The sequence below is a fragment of the Accipiter gentilis genome, chromosome 8, assembly GCF_929443795.1.
Source record: "Accipiter gentilis chromosome 8, bAccGen1.1, whole genome shotgun sequence".
NCBI lineage: Eukaryota > Metazoa > Chordata > Aves > Accipitriformes > Accipitridae > Astur > Astur gentilis.
In genome coordinates, this window is record NC_064887.1 from 42,326,006 (window position 1) to 42,342,683 (window position 16,678).

The following is a 16,678-nucleotide window of genomic DNA, read 5'->3' on the forward strand; positions in this document are numbered from 1 at the left end:
TTGCGGGGTTGTAAACTTCTTGGCTGCCCGTGCTAAACTCAGGCTGTTGTTCTGCGGGGCTGTGTTTCCCCGAGGCTGAGAAACAGGTTAAACTCCTCGATCCGGGAGCAAAATCCCAGCCCGGACCTGCAGGGATGGACCTCACCTTCCCCGGGGGCTTGGACCCCCCAAGAGCTGATGTTTCTGGGGCTGGAGCAAAGCCCGCTGGCTATTTTATGGTTTTCCTCCTGTGCTAGCTGAGCTTTTATCCCCCAAAATCAGGGAGCCCAAAGCAAATCCCCAGGCTCCGAGCATCTTCCCGCAGCTCCGGCTGGCTGCACTGCGTGCTTTTTAGGGATGCAGCACTGAATTTTCTGCTTAGCAAGAGCAAGCACAGGCAGTGGGGGGGAGTAAATCCACTCGTGTGTGTCCCTGGTGCCATTTGCTTTTGGGGACACGTCGCCAGGACCCCGTGGGAATAGGGAGGGAATAGGAGGAGGGATGCTCAGCGCTGGCCCCGGCAAATGGCACCTTCACCCCCGGCATTTGGGCAGCGCTGGCACCGGTGGGTATAAACAGCTGTACGGAAATAGTCAGCCTATCAGGCAATATAAAAAGGCATTGTGGGACATAATCAGATAGCCCCTAAAAATAAAAGGCAGCGGGTCTTAAATTAGCTTCTTGTAAAGGTGTTGGGGGATGTGCGTGGAGATGGCTGGGGCTGCTCCGCTCTGCTCACCCGGGAAGACCCCAAAGCCGAGGGGAGACCCCACGGCTCGGGGTGCCTTTGGGATCGATGCCGATCCGGCCGCGCTTCTGCCATGCCCCTGCCCTGGGCTGAGTATTTTTAATTTTTTTTTTTCACCGTTGCGATGGTTTTTTTGCTGCTTACCCCAGAGCTGTCCTAGAAGGAGTCCCTCATTCGGTGTAATGAGTTGCCCGTTCTCAGGCTGTGGGTGGCGGTGTAACCGGGTGTAACCGATGGCCTGCGGCACATCTGGGTCCTGGACGGGGTCGGAGCCGGACAGAGGAGCCGGGAAGGTCACGTCCTGGCTGCGAAAGCTGGCCCGGCAGCTGTCCTTGGGTCGCTGGGCTGAGAGCGGTTCCCGGAGACTCATTTCGAAAACAGTCCTGTGAAATTTAAACTAATTAGAAAAGTCCTGAGCCAGTCGCTTGCACTAATTGGGAAGGCCGACTTAATTAGTTTTCCCCGGCACGTTGCCTGCGGGCTCCGCGCGGCGCAGTGTTCCCGGCAGAGCACCGGCCAACTCGGGACATGTGTGGGAAAGGATGCGTGGGGTTGCTGGTGGGGACGGGGTCGTCCCCAAAGGCATCGGGGGGGACATGAGCGGCACCACGGGTGGGACAGATCCGCAGGAGGTGACCCCACTGGGGCGATGGGGGGGTGTCTCCAATCCCTCCCCCTCCCCTCCCTGGGGTGTTTTTAATGCAGCAGTCGGGACCGGCTGTCCCGGCATGAACTTCTTCCATGGACAAGAATGATTAACCGGTGGCGGCGCTGGCCCCGAGCCGGGCAATGTGTTTACCGCTGCCGCCCAACCGTGCTGAGCCGTGACGCCAGTGCTTCTTCCTTCGCCGCTCCGGCCCCAAAAACAGGCTGTAAACAAGGGCCGGCACTGAAACCCAAGTGTGCGCTCATGCCGAGCCGGTAACCGAATACTTCCTCCGCACGTGGCTGGCCTGGTGCGCTCCGACGGCAAACGCGGCATCGCCCAAATCTCAGTAAAAATCCTTAAATCTGATCTCTCCGGCTGGGTTTCTGGGGCCAGGAGGATGCCGGATCGCCGGCTTTCAGCCGATCCCCAAGGGATTTGGGGTGTCGGAGAGCAAGGACGGAGGCTGCCGGCGAAGCAGGGGCCCGTAGGGTGATGCCTGGCGGCGCGGCGGGGAGGGAAAGATGGATTTGCTCTGCCGGGAGGTGGGGAAGCACCGTGGGGACGCGGGGCTGGTGCCACCTCGTGGCTCCACCGGCAGCCGAGACGTCCTGGCCGTGCGGTGCCGGACACCGGTGGGCACGACGGCGGTGGGCACGGTGGTGGGGTGTCCTGCGTGCGCACAACCAGCCGGGACCCCCAGCCATGGGAATGACACCATCGCGACCATTCCCGGAATGCCGGGAAAGGCCGTAAATCCCAATCCACCCATGGTTGGTGGAGGTCGCGTGGGGGGAACGTGTCGAAACGTAGCCATGTGATGCCCCGGTCGCGCTTCCCCTCCCCTCTCCCCGGTGCATTATCTCCAGTCGGCATCGGCGCGGTTTCCGCCTGTGCGTGCCGGTGCTGCAAGCGTCGTTTTGGTGAAATCCCTTGCAAAACACGACTGGGGCTAAAAGCAGCAGCGACGAGGCCGAGCCGTACGCCGGCGGCTGCGGCGGAGGCACCGCCACTGCGCTGGCACAGCCTTTCCCCGGACTTCCCCGTGCTACTAACCCCATTTATATATTTTTATTTTTTTCCCCTTTTTATTTTTTGCACTCTCAGCAAGTGAACGCTGACACCTCCGGTCCCTGCGCGCAGGGCAGACAAAACCGCAAACCGCTCTTCATCTTCAGCAGCATCTCCGGTTCTGCCCCAGATAAAGCCCGAGGCGGTGGCACAGCCCCACACTGGGGGTGCTGGGGGGGGCCCTGCCTGTCCCGGGTCACCCCCAGTCCCGGCCCCGCTGCCTGGCTGCATCCTCCGCAGTGCCGTGGATTGGTCTCGACTCTAAATCCTTGCTGTAATCTGCCTGGTCAGGCAAGGGAAGCCATCTCAGCCCTGCTGCTTGGTGCATTTATTTTAAATGTTTTTTGTCTTTGCCTTTATTTTTTATTTGTGCATCTTTTTAATTTTTTGCAAATATTTTAGTTTCGCGCTTTTTAACATTTTTTGCACGTTTTTTATTTTTGCCCATTTCTAAATTTTTTCCCCCATTTTTTATTTTTCGCCAGTATTTTGTGGTGTTTGGTGCTGAGGCTGTTTATGCCCCCATCCTGCCGGGGCGATGCTGGCCCCAGCTGCGGCAGGACAGCAGGAGGCAGCCGGCCGGGATGAAGCTCTGCCTCTCCTCCCGAACCAGCCAAGGAAATAACCCTCAGCCCCGTCGGGATTCTGCAACCGCCTTCCCTCGTTATTTATCGTCAATGAAAGGTTGAGGCTGGGAAGTGCGTGGCCAGATCCTGGCCCTACACAACGCTGTATCCGGAGGCATCGCCTTCTGTGTCCTGGAAACCAGAAAACCCTCTGAAAGTGCCGGTGCGACCATGAACCCACAGGGTGGGTGCTCAGCATCCCGCGTGGGTGCTCGGCATCCCGTGGGACCCCCCTCTCCTGCCATCCATCCCCGCTGCCCCAGCCCGGTGTTGGCTACAGCACCAACTTCTCCAGCGATGGGTCCCATCCTTCCTCGTCCCTGATGATGATGGGTTTGTCGGAGATGAGCAGGGCGATGGGGACCGGCGCTTGGCGCAGCCCCTGCCTTCCATCCTCTTCCTCCTCCTCTTCTTCCTCCTCCTCTCCCAGCGGGTAGCCGGTGCAGCTGGTGCTGCCAGGCGGTAGAAATCCCTCCGGGCTCAGCACCTCCTGCCTGCGGTAGGTAAATGGCAGCTCCTTCTCGCAGCCCAACGGGCACACCACTGCCAGTTTGTCGGCCGCGGGGCCGGGCTGTGGCGTGCCGGGCCGTGTGCCGGCGTCGGTCGTCTCCTTGCCGGGATTTGGCTCCGGTAGCAGCAGCTCAGCCGGGCTGAATCTCTCCGAGGGCTCCAGGAAAGCTGGCCAGGGCTGGCCCTAAGGGTTGGATGCGTTTGGGGTGGGAAGATCCTGTGCCGGGACCGGGCACGGGTACTTGCTGGGGTGCAGGATCCGGCCCCTCCTGCACCTTGCATCTCACCTGGCTCATTTCGCTGGCGGAGAACTGGATGGCTTTGCTGCCCACGGGTTTGGGCAGGGGTGGGAAGAGGAGGCGGCGAGCCCTGGGGAGGGGGGTGGTTGGTGAGGGGGTGGGTGATGGGGAAGGCTGGGGGGGGGGGGGGGGCAGCGAGAGCAGGGTGGGGGTGAGGGTGCTGCCGTCACCTCTTTTTGCTCAGTTGGTAGATGGTGGCCACGGCGGGGAGAGTGAGTGAGATGCCCAGGTACTTCAGGTTGGATCTCCACGCTGCTCCTTGAGGACCTGGGGACGGGCACGGCTGGGTGGTGGCATTTCTGTCCCCAGCACCCCGCGTGGGACACGGGAGCTGTTTTGGGACGAGGGTGAGCACCCCACAGAGAGCACCCCACAGGGACCGGGTAGGGGATGGGGTCTCCAAGCCATTACCCAGTGCCTTGGTCTGGAAGTGCCACCAAGGACGGCAGGTCCCCCCGGTCTCCGCCGTCACCTCCCAAACGCCCACCCTGTAGGCTGTGCCGGGCCGTAGGTTTTGGAGGGTGTAGTGCGATGCCGTGGTGTTCGCTTCGCCGTCTGGGCAAACGACAACGAGCAGGCAATAGTCCGGCAGCTGCCTGCAGGTTAAAGGCAGCCCCCTCCTCCTGCCCCACGGGGATGGTGGGGGTCCCACTCACAGGTCACGTTGTCCCCCTCGGCCGCGTGGCAGATGAGATACTTGGCCAGTGCCCCGGGACAGGCGGCACGGGGGGATGGGGTCCACCGGAGGACGACGGTGGCGGCATCCCCGGTGCTGGCGTTGATGCGGATGGGCACGGCCAATGAGGCTGCACATGACGGTGAGGGGGGTGCAAAAAAAAAAAAAAAAAAAAAAGAGGGAGCATTTCGGGAATCTCCCTTTTTGTGGTTAAACCGGGCGCAGATGCTCCATGTTTCCGTACGTACTGTTGCTGGTGTAGCGGTGCTGCAGCATAAGGGTGGACCAGCCCCGTGCCGGGTCCCGGCCGTGCACGGCGAGGCGGTAACACACCGGTGCTTCCAGTGCTCCTGGGGCAGGAACCGGGAATGCCGGTTAAACCTCCACCAGGCTCCAGCCCCAGGTGAAGGTAATGGGACGGGGGCTCAGGGCGCTCCCTTGCCTCTCTCCGTGTGGATGCTCTTGGCAGGGAAATCCCGTTGGATGCAAACACCCTGTTTCGGGGTTCCTGGCAGCGGCTGCTGCTCGAAGCAGTAGACAAAGTCAGCGCTTTGTACTTCCCACCGCATCGACACGGTGCTGCCGGCCACGCTGACGTCCTTGAAGCCGAGATCTGGGATGAAACAGGGGCGTGTGAGGGATGGTTGGGAAAATAACACCCTCGAGGCTGCTGGGGAGTTCGGTCCTTCTGCTGGGCAGATACCTGCACGCTGCTCTGCCGGCACACGGAGCTGTTGTGCCGGCCCCGGCCCGGCGGCGTTGGCCGCCGTCAGTAGGATTTCGTACTCGGCCCCGGAGAGGGTGAAGTTGTGCGCTGTCACCTCCGTCCCCAGCACCACGGTGTCATTCTTGGCCGGCTCGGCGCAGCGGCACGCCGGCATGAAGGCACGCAGGGTGTAGGTGACGTTCCCTTGCTCCTCGGGGGCTCGCTGGGGGAGGGAGAAGGGACGGCTTGGGGGATGAAATGGTGGGGGGGGCATCCAGGAGGGTCCCCGGGGGATGCCGCCGTACCTGCCAGCCCAGGCTCAGCACCCGCTGCCCGTCTCTCCCCAGTTTTCCCAGCTGGTAGCTCAGTACTGGACTCGCCAGGATTTCTGCAAGAGGAATGAGCCCAGCTGGGTTGTCGACATTTTCGGGAGCTGTTGGGATCCCACCCGCCTCCTCTCCTCTTCCTCACCCTCGGGAATGAAGATGGAGCTGCTCCAGTCGCTCCAGTAGCTGCTCCAGTGGGGGCGCTTGTGCCGGAGCTGGACCTCGAAGGCGCCGTCCCCCCCGAGGGTGCAGGTCACTGGAGCGGGGTGGCAGGGTCAGGCGGGGGGTGACATCCCCTTTCACCCAGCTTTTGGCCATCATGGGGTGCTGGGGGGGGAGCAGCAGGGCAGAGACCCCCTGCCAGGACCCGGGGGCACCCCCAGGAGATGCTCGTCCCCCACATCCCCACAGGCTAAACCAACCTGAGTCATCCTCGTCCGTCACCGTCTCGCATGTCACCTGCAGAGAGAAACAGGGACAGAGTCACCCAGCCAGTAAAACCAGTATGCTACTGGGACATGAAAGCGGATGGTGCCCTTTGTCCCCTGAACATCCCAGGGGCTGGGAGAGCCAAATGGGGTGCAGCGGACATGGTGGCCAGGATGGTCCCCTTGGCCGGGGTACCACGGATTTGGCCCTGGGATACCCCTGGCAGTAATCGAGAGGGGGGGGGGGATTCCTGGCTGCGGGGGGTTTCGCTGGGGACAAGCATCCAGATTTCATCCATCGTCGTCATTAGTATAATCCGGGGTTTTGCCTGTGTAATCCCCGCGAATCGCGGCCTGATCCTGTTAAAGGGCGGCAGCAGGATCCTGTGGCCGGGAGGACGGGGAAGAGCCGATAACGCCACAAAACAGATGGGACATGGATGGGTTTGGGGAGGGGACACTGGCGTCACCAAGCCCCCACGCTCCCCGGGCTGCCACGACACTACTGACCAGCCTTTCGGTCACCGCCGGCTCTGGCAAACGGCATTTTTACCTGCGTCCAGCCGCGGTCGCCCATCCTCTGGAAGCGAGCCTCCCACTGCAACGGCTGGCCCCCACGGTGACACGGCGGCCACGGCACCCGCAGCCGCAGCCGGCCACCGGTTTTGTTGAAGGGCATCCCGGCGGGGGGCGGATCCAGCTTGACTGGAAAGACGAGGTGGTCTCGCGGTTATCAGCGCCGGTGCTGGCCCCCAGCCTTGCCCCGCCGGGGCTTACCGGCCTCGTTGAGGTACAGTGTGAGATTGGGGGTCTTGTGGACGTGGTCCCCCCAGCGCGCCTCCACCCAAGCCGTGGCGTTGGTGAGGACGTAGACGTGGTGGTGGTTCAGGGTATACGTCGTCCTCGCGCCGGCCTCAAACCGCTGGCACAGCCTGGGCGTCGTATAGCTGGGGCGGGGAGCGGGCGCAAGGTCGGATCCGGATGGGGCAACGCTCACCATCCAGATGGGTTTGGGATGCAGAGGGCGCACGTCCCCACGTGTCCCGCTCAGGATGAATCCTGTGGGTTCCCCAGGACGTGGTGATCATCCCCGCCGCGGTGCCCGACTCACCAGAGCGTCAGGAGGTAGGAGGTGTTGCCGGCGGGGCCGTGGGGTGGCCAGGAGCAGAGGAACCGGCGGGAGCCACATTGCTTCCAGCAGGAGAAGCCGGGGGCCGTGGCGGTGCCTGCGGGAGAGGGCAACGGCTGGGGGGCTGCTGTACCCCAAACCCCGGCAGGTCGGGCAAGGCCAAGATGGAGCAGCGGCGTAGCTGTCGCCCCATCGTCGTGTTGCTCGCCTGGGGGATGGGAGCAGCCGTGCGGGTGATTCTCGCCCAAAAAACACCATATCCCTCCTCCCTGGGGATGCGGTGCTGGCCTGCGCTGCTCGCCCCGGCTCTTGCCCGCTGCCGGCAGGGATTCACCGGGCTTCACCCCGTCCCTGTCATTTTGAGCGAGCATCCCCATCGCAGCAACAGCTCCCCGGGCCTTATCACCCCCAAAATCGTTCATTGAAAGTCTTCTGAAGTTATCTCTCATCTCCCGTCGCCGCAGGAGCACTTACCACCCCACGCCAGCGCCGCCAGCGCTGCCAGCAGCCACCCCACCATCGGCCACCCGGGATGTCCCACGCCGGATCCGGGGCTCTGCTGCCCTTCCTGGCTGCCCAGTTCCCCGGCACCCAGTGGGTGCCCCCCCCCCCAGCTCGGTGGCAGCCCCGGCGCTCGGCGCAGCTCCCCACACCCGGCGTTTCCTCTTCTGCTAAAAGCTTGCCGAAGGGTGGCTGTTCCCAGGCAGGGCAGAGCGCGAGGCGTGAATGCATGCCTCACTTTTACCAAAACCAAAAGAGAAAGCAAACAAAATATCCCCCTTTTCTGCTGGCACGCCTGCTAGGACTTGGCCAAACCCTGCCCCGGCTGCACCGCATGCCCCGGCCGCATCGCGTGCTCCGGCCCGGTGAGAAGCGCAAGGTAAGCGAAAGAGATGTCTTGGGGTTTTTGGCTTTTTTTTTTTTTTTGCTAACTTCACAGCACATTTTGGATCCTCTGCCCGTAACCGGGTAAAATCTCCCACGGCTGCTCAAAGGTTGGGGTCGTTCGGGTTTTTGGGCAGCGTGCGGCCGCGTGTGCGCGTGGCTCTCGCCGAAACCAGGCTCCTGTGCCCATCCCGGGCACAACTTGTCCCCTGCGGCGGCGAACAAAGCCCCAGTGAGGCAGGAGAGCGCGGTGTCACTGGAACGCCGGCGGCCGCGTGACCCCGGGACGGTGGAGCCGGGTGGCACCGAGGGCCGCGCACAGAGTCCCCTTGTTCCCGCAGAAAGTGTCCCCTTGTGTGGCTTTTGCTCGGGGCCGGAGGGCGGCGGTGGTGGGAGCGTTCCTGCACCAGGACGGCGCTGCCGGGACCCCTCCGTCCCGTTGCCGCAGGCATGGCCGGGGTGGGGGCACAGAGGGTCTCCTGGCACCTCCTGCCCTCCTGCCTCGCCGTGTGCCCTCTCCTGCCCACCCGGGGTGGGGGGACACGCCAAGCTGTGCCGTGCCGTGCCAAACTGAGCCGTGCCGGGCTTTGCCATGCTGCGACATACAGCAGGACTGGGCCGTGCCATGCTAAGCTGGGCCAGGCCATGCTGTACCATGTCACGTCAGGCTGGGCCATGCTGGACCATGCCATGCCGGACTGGGCTGTGCCATGCCATGCTGGACTGTACTAGGCAGTGCTGGGCTGCGCCAGGCCGTAAGGACCGTGCTGTGCCGTGCCAACCACAGGACAGCCAGGGGGGCTGTTCCCACCCTGTGCCCTGCTGTGCCAGCCCCAGGCCGTGCCGTGCCAGGTTGTACCGAGCCAGGCAGACTGTGCCAGCCCTGTGCTGTGCTATGCCAGCCCCAGGCCATCCCGTGCTGTGCTGGGCTGTTCTAGCCCTGTGCCGTGCTGTGTCATGGCAGATTCTGCCATGCTGGGCTGTACCGAGCCAGGCAGACTGTGCCAGTCCTGGGCTGTCCCATTCTGTGCTGTGCCAGTCCCATGCCATGTCATCCTGTGCTGTGCCATGCTGTGCCAGGCTGTTCCAGCCCTGTGCCGTGCTGTGTCATGGCAGATTCTCCCATGCTGGGCTGTACCGAGCCAGGCAGACCGTGCCAGCCCCAGACCGTGCCCTGCCATGCCAGCCCCATGCCATATCATGCCAGCCCCGTGCTGTGCCATGCTGTGCTGTGCCAACTCTGTGCCATGCCATGCTGTGCTGTGCCGTGCCATGCCATGTTGTGCCAGCTCTGTGCCATGCCATGTTGTGCTGTGCTGGCTCTGTGCTGTGCCAGCTCTGTGCCATGCCGTGCCGTGCCGTGCCGTGCCGTGCCAGCTCTGTGCCATGCCAGCCCCTGCCGTGCTGAGCTCTACCGAGCCATGCAGACTGTGCCAGCCCCAGACTGTGCCGTGCCGTGCCGTGCCAGCCCCGGGCTCGGTGCTGATGCGCGTCCGGTGACGCGGCGGGGCCGCTGGGCGGCGCCCCGGGCGCACCGGGCGGCGGCGGCGGCGGCGGCGGCGGCGGCGGGGCGGACCGGGCGCACCGGGCGGAGCGGGCGCAGCGGGAGGCGGCGGCGGGATGGACGAGCCCAGCATCCTGCGGCGCCGGGGCCTCCAGGTGAGCACCGGGAACCGGGCACCGGAGGCGGGGGGAGCGGGGCACCGGAGGCGGCCCGGAGCCCGGCGGGGACTGGAGGGGAACCGGAGGTTGGGGGGAGAACCCAGCCCCGGTGAGCCTGGGGCGAGGTGGGTGCTCTGGGTGCGGGGTCTGCAAGGGGTGGGTGCTGCAAGTGAGAGGTGGGCGCTCTGGGCGCGCGAGATGGGCGCTGCGGGTGCAAGAGGTGGGTGCTGCGTGTGCGAGAGTGGGTGCTGCGTGTGCAAGAAGTGGGTGCTGCGTGCAGGGCGGGTGTGCGCAAGAGGTGGGTGCCGTGAGCGAGAGGTGGGTGCTGCGAGCGAGAGGGCGCGCGTGAGGTGGGCGCTGCGGGCGCAGGGAGTGGGTGCTGCGGGCGAGAGGTGGGTGCTGCGGGTGTGCGTGCGCGTGCATGGGAGGTGAGGGTGCTGCGTGAGAGGTGGGGGCTTCGTGTGCAAGAGGTGGGTGTTGCGTGTGAGTAGAGCGGGACTTGGGGGGGGGACACGGGAACCGGGCACCCAGCGCTGGGAGCAGGGCAGGGTACGAGCCCCAGCCACGCCGCGGGGTGCTGGGGGGGAGGGGGGAGAGCACCCGCCTGTGCGAGGGATCCCATGGGAGCGCCGTGGTCCCTCCAGCCCAGCACACGATGCCAAACCGCTGTGCCAGCCCGGATTTGCCCCTCCGAACAGCCTCCATCACCCTGTGCTCCTGTTCCTGGCAGGCCGATGGGCACCCATCCTCCCTGCCCATCCCGTACCCGCTCCCCACAGGAACCCCGGCACCCGCTGTTATTCTTGGAGGGGTGACGGCCATGGTTTCCCCCCCTCCCGGCTCATAGAGCTGAGCGCTGAGCCCAATTTTCCGGGTGACCTCACGCCTTCATCCCCATCTGCAGAACGGAGCCGCAGTAACCGGGGGGCCTGGCCCGAGCTGTCTGGGCGGTTGGAAGATGGCACGGTGCTGCCTTCATCCGAGCTGGCAGCTCCGCGGGGCAACTGCGCTCCGCTGCACGCTCAGCCTGGGAAAGAGCCTCGCATGGGAGCTGCATCCCCACGGATGCGGGTGGATGGACGGACGGAGCCACGGCAGTGGGCTTCGGGGCTCTTGGCCGTGGGTGTCGTTCCTGGCAGTCGCCGGGGAGAGCAGAGCCGTGGGGTGCCGGCTGCGTGCCCACATCCCCATGGTGGGAGGGATGGGATGGGGCTCCCACCAGGGACCTGATCCCAAAGCGCCGAGCAGCGATGCCATCCCCGATGCCGTCCCCGCAGGGATCAGCCGATGGTTAATCCCGGCTCCCAGCGGGACCTACTGATGGGAGATGCGCCGTGCTGGATGGGTGCATCGGGCACCCTGGGGGTGCTGGCCCTATGAGGCTGCCCCACGCGGGTCCCCAGGACCCTCAGGGGATGCTCTGTCTGTCCCCATGGATGCAGCGTGGCCGGGGAGCCCCCGGCAGCGATGGGTGTTGGGACCGCTCTGCACCCTTGCACCCATAGATGGGTGAGGAGGCTGTGCCTCGGGGCGGGGGTGAGCGTGGGGGTCAAGGGTGTCTGTCCTCTGTCCCACTGTCCCATCTGGAGATGGCCGAGCCGTAAAACCCTCGGCGTCACCCTTCTCTGCCTCATTCTCTCCTCGGGGGCTGCTGGCCGGCGGCACGGGCCTGGGTGCGGGTGGGGATCCGGGCTGGGCGACGGCAGGACTGGATGAGGGTGCTGGGTGGGGGGGGGGGGGGGGTCCTGCTCCATGCAGGGACCCTGCACCCCCTTCCCCAGCCCAGGCCTGGGGTCACCTAGTGCTGCTGGGTGCACTTGGGACACCCACACCCACTTCGGGCAACCACCCCCTGCACCCACAACCCTCACCCCCCCAAGCACCCACGCCACCCCGGGGCAGACGTACACCCGGGGGCTGCCGCGTCCCTGTGCGCCCAGGCATGATGTCACCCGTTGCTATGGCGATGCTGCTGCATCACTGTGTTGCAGCTCGCCCCAACTCTGGGATTTCCGCAGGGGCTGCGTGGCGTGGGCAGCAGGATGGGCCGCAGGCACCCCGGGGGGGTGGAGGGTGCATGGGTGCTGCTGCGTGCCCCTACATGGGTGGCAGCAGCCCTTGCCCGGGGGGAGCTCCCTGCCCGTGCCAGGAATGTGTCTAAGCTGCTTAGGGGTACGGATGGGGCCGGCGGGCACCGGCGGTGGGCGCAGGATCAAGGCGATGACGGGGCATGAGCCAGCACGTGGGCAACGCCGCACGTGCCAGCATCCCGCGGCGTGCCAGGGCACGCACCGGCCCGTTCACGCCGTGCCCCATGCGGCGTGCCGGTGGGATCTCTGCTACTCTCTGTGGCGTACCCGGTGGCAAAACGGGTGGGTGCTGGATCTGTGCCGGAGCCGGCTGGTGCCCACCACGCCGGGAGGATGGCATGGGCCAGGGTTCCTGCCCGTACAGCTGCCCTTTGCCCCGTTGCACCACCTGCGAGCAAACGTCTCTTGCAAGAAATATTCCCAGCGGCTGGAAAAATAAACAGCGTGGGAGCTCCCGGCTGCTCCCCATGCCCGGGGTTATGGGGACGGGGTGGGGGATAGGGCACAGCCACCACCACCCCTGGGCCATGCTCCAGCCAAGGCAGCTGGGTGCTGCTCCCGCTCCACCACCCTCGTGTCCTTGCTCCTGGGCCTGGCCACAGGGCCACCAACCCTGGGGACTTTGGAAGGAGATGTCCCCCTTGCCCTGACCCTTGGGAGGGTGATTTGTCACCCTCACCCGGCACAGCAGAGCAGGGACACCCTGGGCGCAGTGAGCTGGGACGGATTCTGCGGTGACAGCTTGGTGCTGCTGGCAGCGGGGATGCTGCCGGACGCGTGGCCGTGGCTGGCAGGAGGTGGGGGTCCCATCCGTGGGCACCCCCCCCCAAACACCTGGGGTCACGCTCTGATCCTGCTTCTTCGCTTTTCTCGTTGCAGAAGGAGCTGAGCCTGCCGCGCCGAGGAAGAGCGTAAGTCCCCGAACTGGGCCACCCGGGGCATGGGATGGGGTGTCACCGGGAGGGACGCGGCACCGACACCGCGGGGGGCAGCGGGAATGGGTGTTGGATGGCGCCGGGGCTTGTCGTGCTCAAATCCAGCGTGGCATCACCGTGTTCTCTGATACCGGAGGGACCTGATAGTGTATCTGCTGGGGCATACTGGGATGTGCTGGGGTGTGTTGTGCTCTACTGGAAGTGTATTGGGGTGTTCTGCAGTGTATTGGGCTGTGTTGGGGTGTTCTAAGTGGTATTGGGGTGTAGTGGGATGTACTGGGGTGCGCCGTGCTCTACTGGAAGTGTATTGGGGAGTGCTGGACTGTAGTGGGCTGTGTTGGGTTGTTCTGAGCGGTATTGGGGTGTACTGGGGTGTACTGGACTGTCGTAGGAGGCTGTTGCGAAGCTGCACTGGGTTTGTGTGTTGGGGTGTACTGGGGGTGTTTTGGGGTGATGCGGAGGTAACGCAGGGGGATCTTGGCACTGGGCTGGGGCTGTCAGGGGGTCATGGGGCTGTGTGCTGGGGGGCGTACAGGCTGTGCTGGGAGGGCACTGGAGAGATGTTGGGGCTGTGCTGGCGCCATACTGGGGCTGTGTTAGGGATGCACTGGAGGGGCACTGGGGCCATACTGGGGCTGTGTTAGGGATGCACTGGATGGGCACCGGGGCCATACTGGGGCTGTGTTAGGGATGCACTGGAGGGGCACCGTGGCCATACTGGGGCTGTGTTAGGGATGCACTGGAGGGGCACCGTGGCCATACTGGGGCTGTGTTAGGGATGCACTGGAGCGGCACTGGGGCCATACTGGGGCTGTGTTAGGGATGCACTGGAGGAGCACCGTGGCCATACTGGGGCTGTGTTAGGGATGCACTGGAGGAGCACCGTGGCCATACTGGGGCTGTGTTAGGGATGCACTGGAGGGGCACCGTGGCCATACTGGGGCTGTGTTAGGGATGCACTGGAGGGGCACCGTGGCCATACTGGGGCTGTGTTAGGGATGCACTGGAGGGGCACCGGGGCCATACTGGGGCTGTGTTAGGGATGCACTGGAGGGGCACCGGGGCCATACTGGGGCTGTGTTAGGGATGCACTGGAGGAGCACCGTGGCCATACTGGGGCTGTGTTAGGGATGCACTGGAGGGGCACCGTGGCCATACTGGGGCTGTGTTAGGGATGCACTGGAGGGGCACTGGGGCCATACTGGGGCTGTGTTAGGGATGCACTGGAGGGGCACTGGGGCCAAACTGGGGCTGTGTTAGGGATGCACTGGAGGGGCACTGGGGCCATACTGGGGCTGTGTTAGGGATGCACTGGAGGGGCACTGGGGCCAAACTGGGGCTGTGTTAGGGATGCACTGGAGGGGCACCGGGGCCATACTGGGGCTGTGTTAGGGATGCACTGGAGGAGCACCGTGGCCATACTGGGGCTGTGTTAGGGATGCACTGGAGGGGCACTGGGGCCATAATGGGGCTGTGTTAGGGATGCACTGGAGGGGCACCGGGGCCATACTGAGGCTGTGTTAGGGATGCACTGGAGGAGCACCGTGGCCATACTGGGGCTGTGTTAGGGATGCACTGGAGGGGCACCGGGGCCATACTGGGGCTGTGTTAGGGATGCACTGGAGCTATACTGGGGCTGTACTGGAGCTGTGCTGGGGCTGCGGTGGCTCAGCACCGGCAGCACCCCAGCACATCCCGGGAACGGTACGGATCAGGGTTGCCGCCGGACCGGACCGGGAGCACCGGGGGGCCGGGGGCTGCCGTGCCGTACCGTGCCGAGCCGTGCCGTGCCGCAGGGGCGGGCCCGGGCCCGGCGGGCCAAGCACGGAGCCCCGGCGGGGCCGCCGCTGCCGCCCGCCCGCCCGCGGGAGCCGCCCAGCGCGGGGGCAGCCGGTGCGGCGGCGGCGGCGGCGGCGGCGGCGGCGGCGGCGGCGGCGGCGGGGGGGGGGGGAAGCGGGGAGCGGAGCGGGGCGGCGGCGGCATGAAGTCGCGGCGGGACAGGCTGAAGATCCCCTCGCTGACCTTGGAGTGAGTCGGGGCCGGGGTGGGGTGAGACGGTACCGGCCCCCGGGGGAGGGCTACGGGGCCCCGGGGACATCCCTGTACCGGGGCGTCCCCGTCCTGCTGCATCCCCATCCCGGAGTATACCTATTCCGGAGCATCCCCATCCCGGTCCATCCCCATCCCGGTCCATCTCCATCCCGGTCCATCTCCATCCCCGGTCCAACCCCAGCCCGGAGCATCCCCATCCCCATCCATCCCCACCCCGGAGTATCCCCATCCCGGTCCATCCCCCATCCCGCTGTATCCCCACTCCCAGGCCGTAGGTCCCAGCCCTTCCTCCTGCATCCACAGCCCCGGACCCTTCCCGGTGACACCCCCCACCCTCGGCAGCATCAGACCACCCGGTGTTTCTCCCCCCCCCCCTCAGTGTTCCTGCTGTCTCCTGCACTCCCCCTCCAGTCTCTCCCCCCCCCTCCAGCCCTTGCCCCCTCTGCTCTTGGTCCCTGGCCCCCTCCGGACCCCCCAGCCTGGCTGGGGGGGGGGGGGGGCTGTGCCACCGGGGTGCCCACCGGCACCCCCTGATTCCATGCCGGCACGTCTTGCTTTGCAGCTTGTCTCCGAGCAGCCAGAGCCCGACACTGCTGAGCCCCTGCAGCCCCTGCAGCCCCTGCAGCCCCCTACTAACCCTGCACCCCTGGAGGTAAGACACCCCCCCAAAAAACCTCCCTGGGCATCAGCTCCGGGGTAGGGGAGGGGGAAGAGGTGGAGATGGGGGCAGCAAGGTGGGTGCCCCCCCCCCCCCCCACCAGAGATGCCCTGGGAGGCCCCAAAAGCGGTGCTGTCTTCTGCAGGGCATGCGGGGCAACGTGGCCGGGGTCTGTCCCCAGCCCTGCGCACCCCAAAAACGGCCTGGCCGTGCCGATGGGCTCCGTCTTTGCTACTGACTGGTCCATTTTGGGGAGCCCTGATGGGAACGCCATCGCGGTAGCTTGAGCTCAGGCTCCGAGCATCCTTGTTTTGATGGGGGATCGCCTCGAAATCGGACCAGGGCAGGGCACCGTGATGGGAGAGGGGTGGGAGCAGGGATGCCAACCTTCACCCCTCCCGGGAAACCTCCCTCGCCGCCTTTTCTGCTCCGCCATGGGGGAAAGTGAGGGGGAGAGCTGCTCTGGGGGATGGGTGCCCCCCACCCAAAATCCTCCAAGCCCCTTGAGGTGCCCCACCGGGTGCTGCCGTCGCGGAGGCGTTTGGCCGGACCCTGCGGCACGTGCCGGCTGCGCTGTGCCCTTGGGGACAAAGGTGCAGCGGGTGCGCTGGCACTCACCGGTGTCCTGGTTTAAACCACGACAACCGGTCACACCCCGGCCCTGTGCTGCGTGGCACTTGCAGGGCAGAGCTGCGACCTGCCCCGGCACCCACGGGCGACGCTGGGTGCGTCCATCTGTCTGTCGGGGAGAGCGGCTGGCACCGAACGAGAAGGAACCGGCGGGGAGCTTTGCCGCTGCTCAGCAACAGGCAGAGCCATTTGCTGCGGGCAGGCAGGAGCCAAGGGTGCTGCCTGCGCTCTGCCTGCACCCCGGGGTCCCTGCCTGCTGCGCTCCCTCCGCTAGCCCTGGCTGGCTACCCCTTGCCCGCAACGACTTGCGGCGTGTGGAAAAACAAGCGCGGCCATGCGGTTGCTCAGCCGAGGCCTCGGGAAGGGTGGGTTTTTGGGATACTCATGATGAGGATGAGGATGGGGAGTCTGGCAGCACCCATGGGTGCCTCCATGTGCTGGTGTCTTGCGGCTGCCGGGCAGGAGGTGAAGGGAAGCGTGGTGCTGCCAGGCTCTCGGTCCTGCCCTTTCGCCCCACTGAAACCCTGTCCAAACCCGCCGGCGTTGGGATTTTTGGCCGTGGCACTAGCCGGCTGCCGCCCGGTGAGCGTGGCGATGCCATCCCAGGTGGCTCTGGAGGCTC

At 65.4% G+C, this 16,678-nt stretch overlaps 2 protein-coding genes across 5 annotated transcripts in view; one reads left to right on the forward strand and one right to left on the reverse strand.

Annotated features, from left to right (window-relative positions):
• Nucleotides 1-2,422: 2,422 nt before the first annotated feature.
• On the reverse strand, nt 2,423-7,593 carry IL12RB1 (interleukin 12 receptor subunit beta 1). The gene is made up of 14 exons (XM_049807069.1): nt 7,127-7,593; nt 6,793-6,962; nt 6,569-6,720; nt 6,010-6,046; nt 5,733-5,843; nt 5,567-5,649; nt 5,259-5,484; nt 4,998-5,168; nt 4,804-4,905; nt 4,536-4,685; nt 4,291-4,434; nt 4,050-4,146; nt 3,868-3,949; nt 2,423-3,764 (listed from the first exon to the last, which is right to left on the reverse strand). Exons 1-14 carry the CDS (start codon nt 7,591-7,593, stop codon nt 3,345-3,347), a joined length of 2,412 nt encoding a protein of 803 aa, XP_049663026.1. The 3' UTR covers nt 2,423-3,344.
• A 48-nt stretch (nt 7,594-7,641) lies between these two features.
• The window catches only part of MAST3 (microtubule associated serine/threonine kinase 3), a 31,141-nt gene continuing 22,104 nt past the window's right edge, over nt 7,642-16,678 (forward strand). The window contains exons 1-3 of one of the 4 annotated variants that reach the window (XM_049807054.1): nt 7,642-8,024; nt 12,661-12,692; nt 15,331-15,420. In XM_049807054.1, the coding sequence (XP_049663011.1) occupies nt 7,677-8,024; nt 12,661-12,692; nt 15,331-15,420 (470 nt within the window). In that variant the 5' untranslated portion in view covers nt 7,642-7,676. Of the gene's footprint in view, nt 8,025-9,584; nt 9,689-12,660; nt 12,693-15,330; nt 15,421-16,678 lie in introns of those variants that run through there. The other 3 variants (XM_049807056.1, XM_049807055.1, XM_049807060.1) reach the window with 3 other exon arrangements.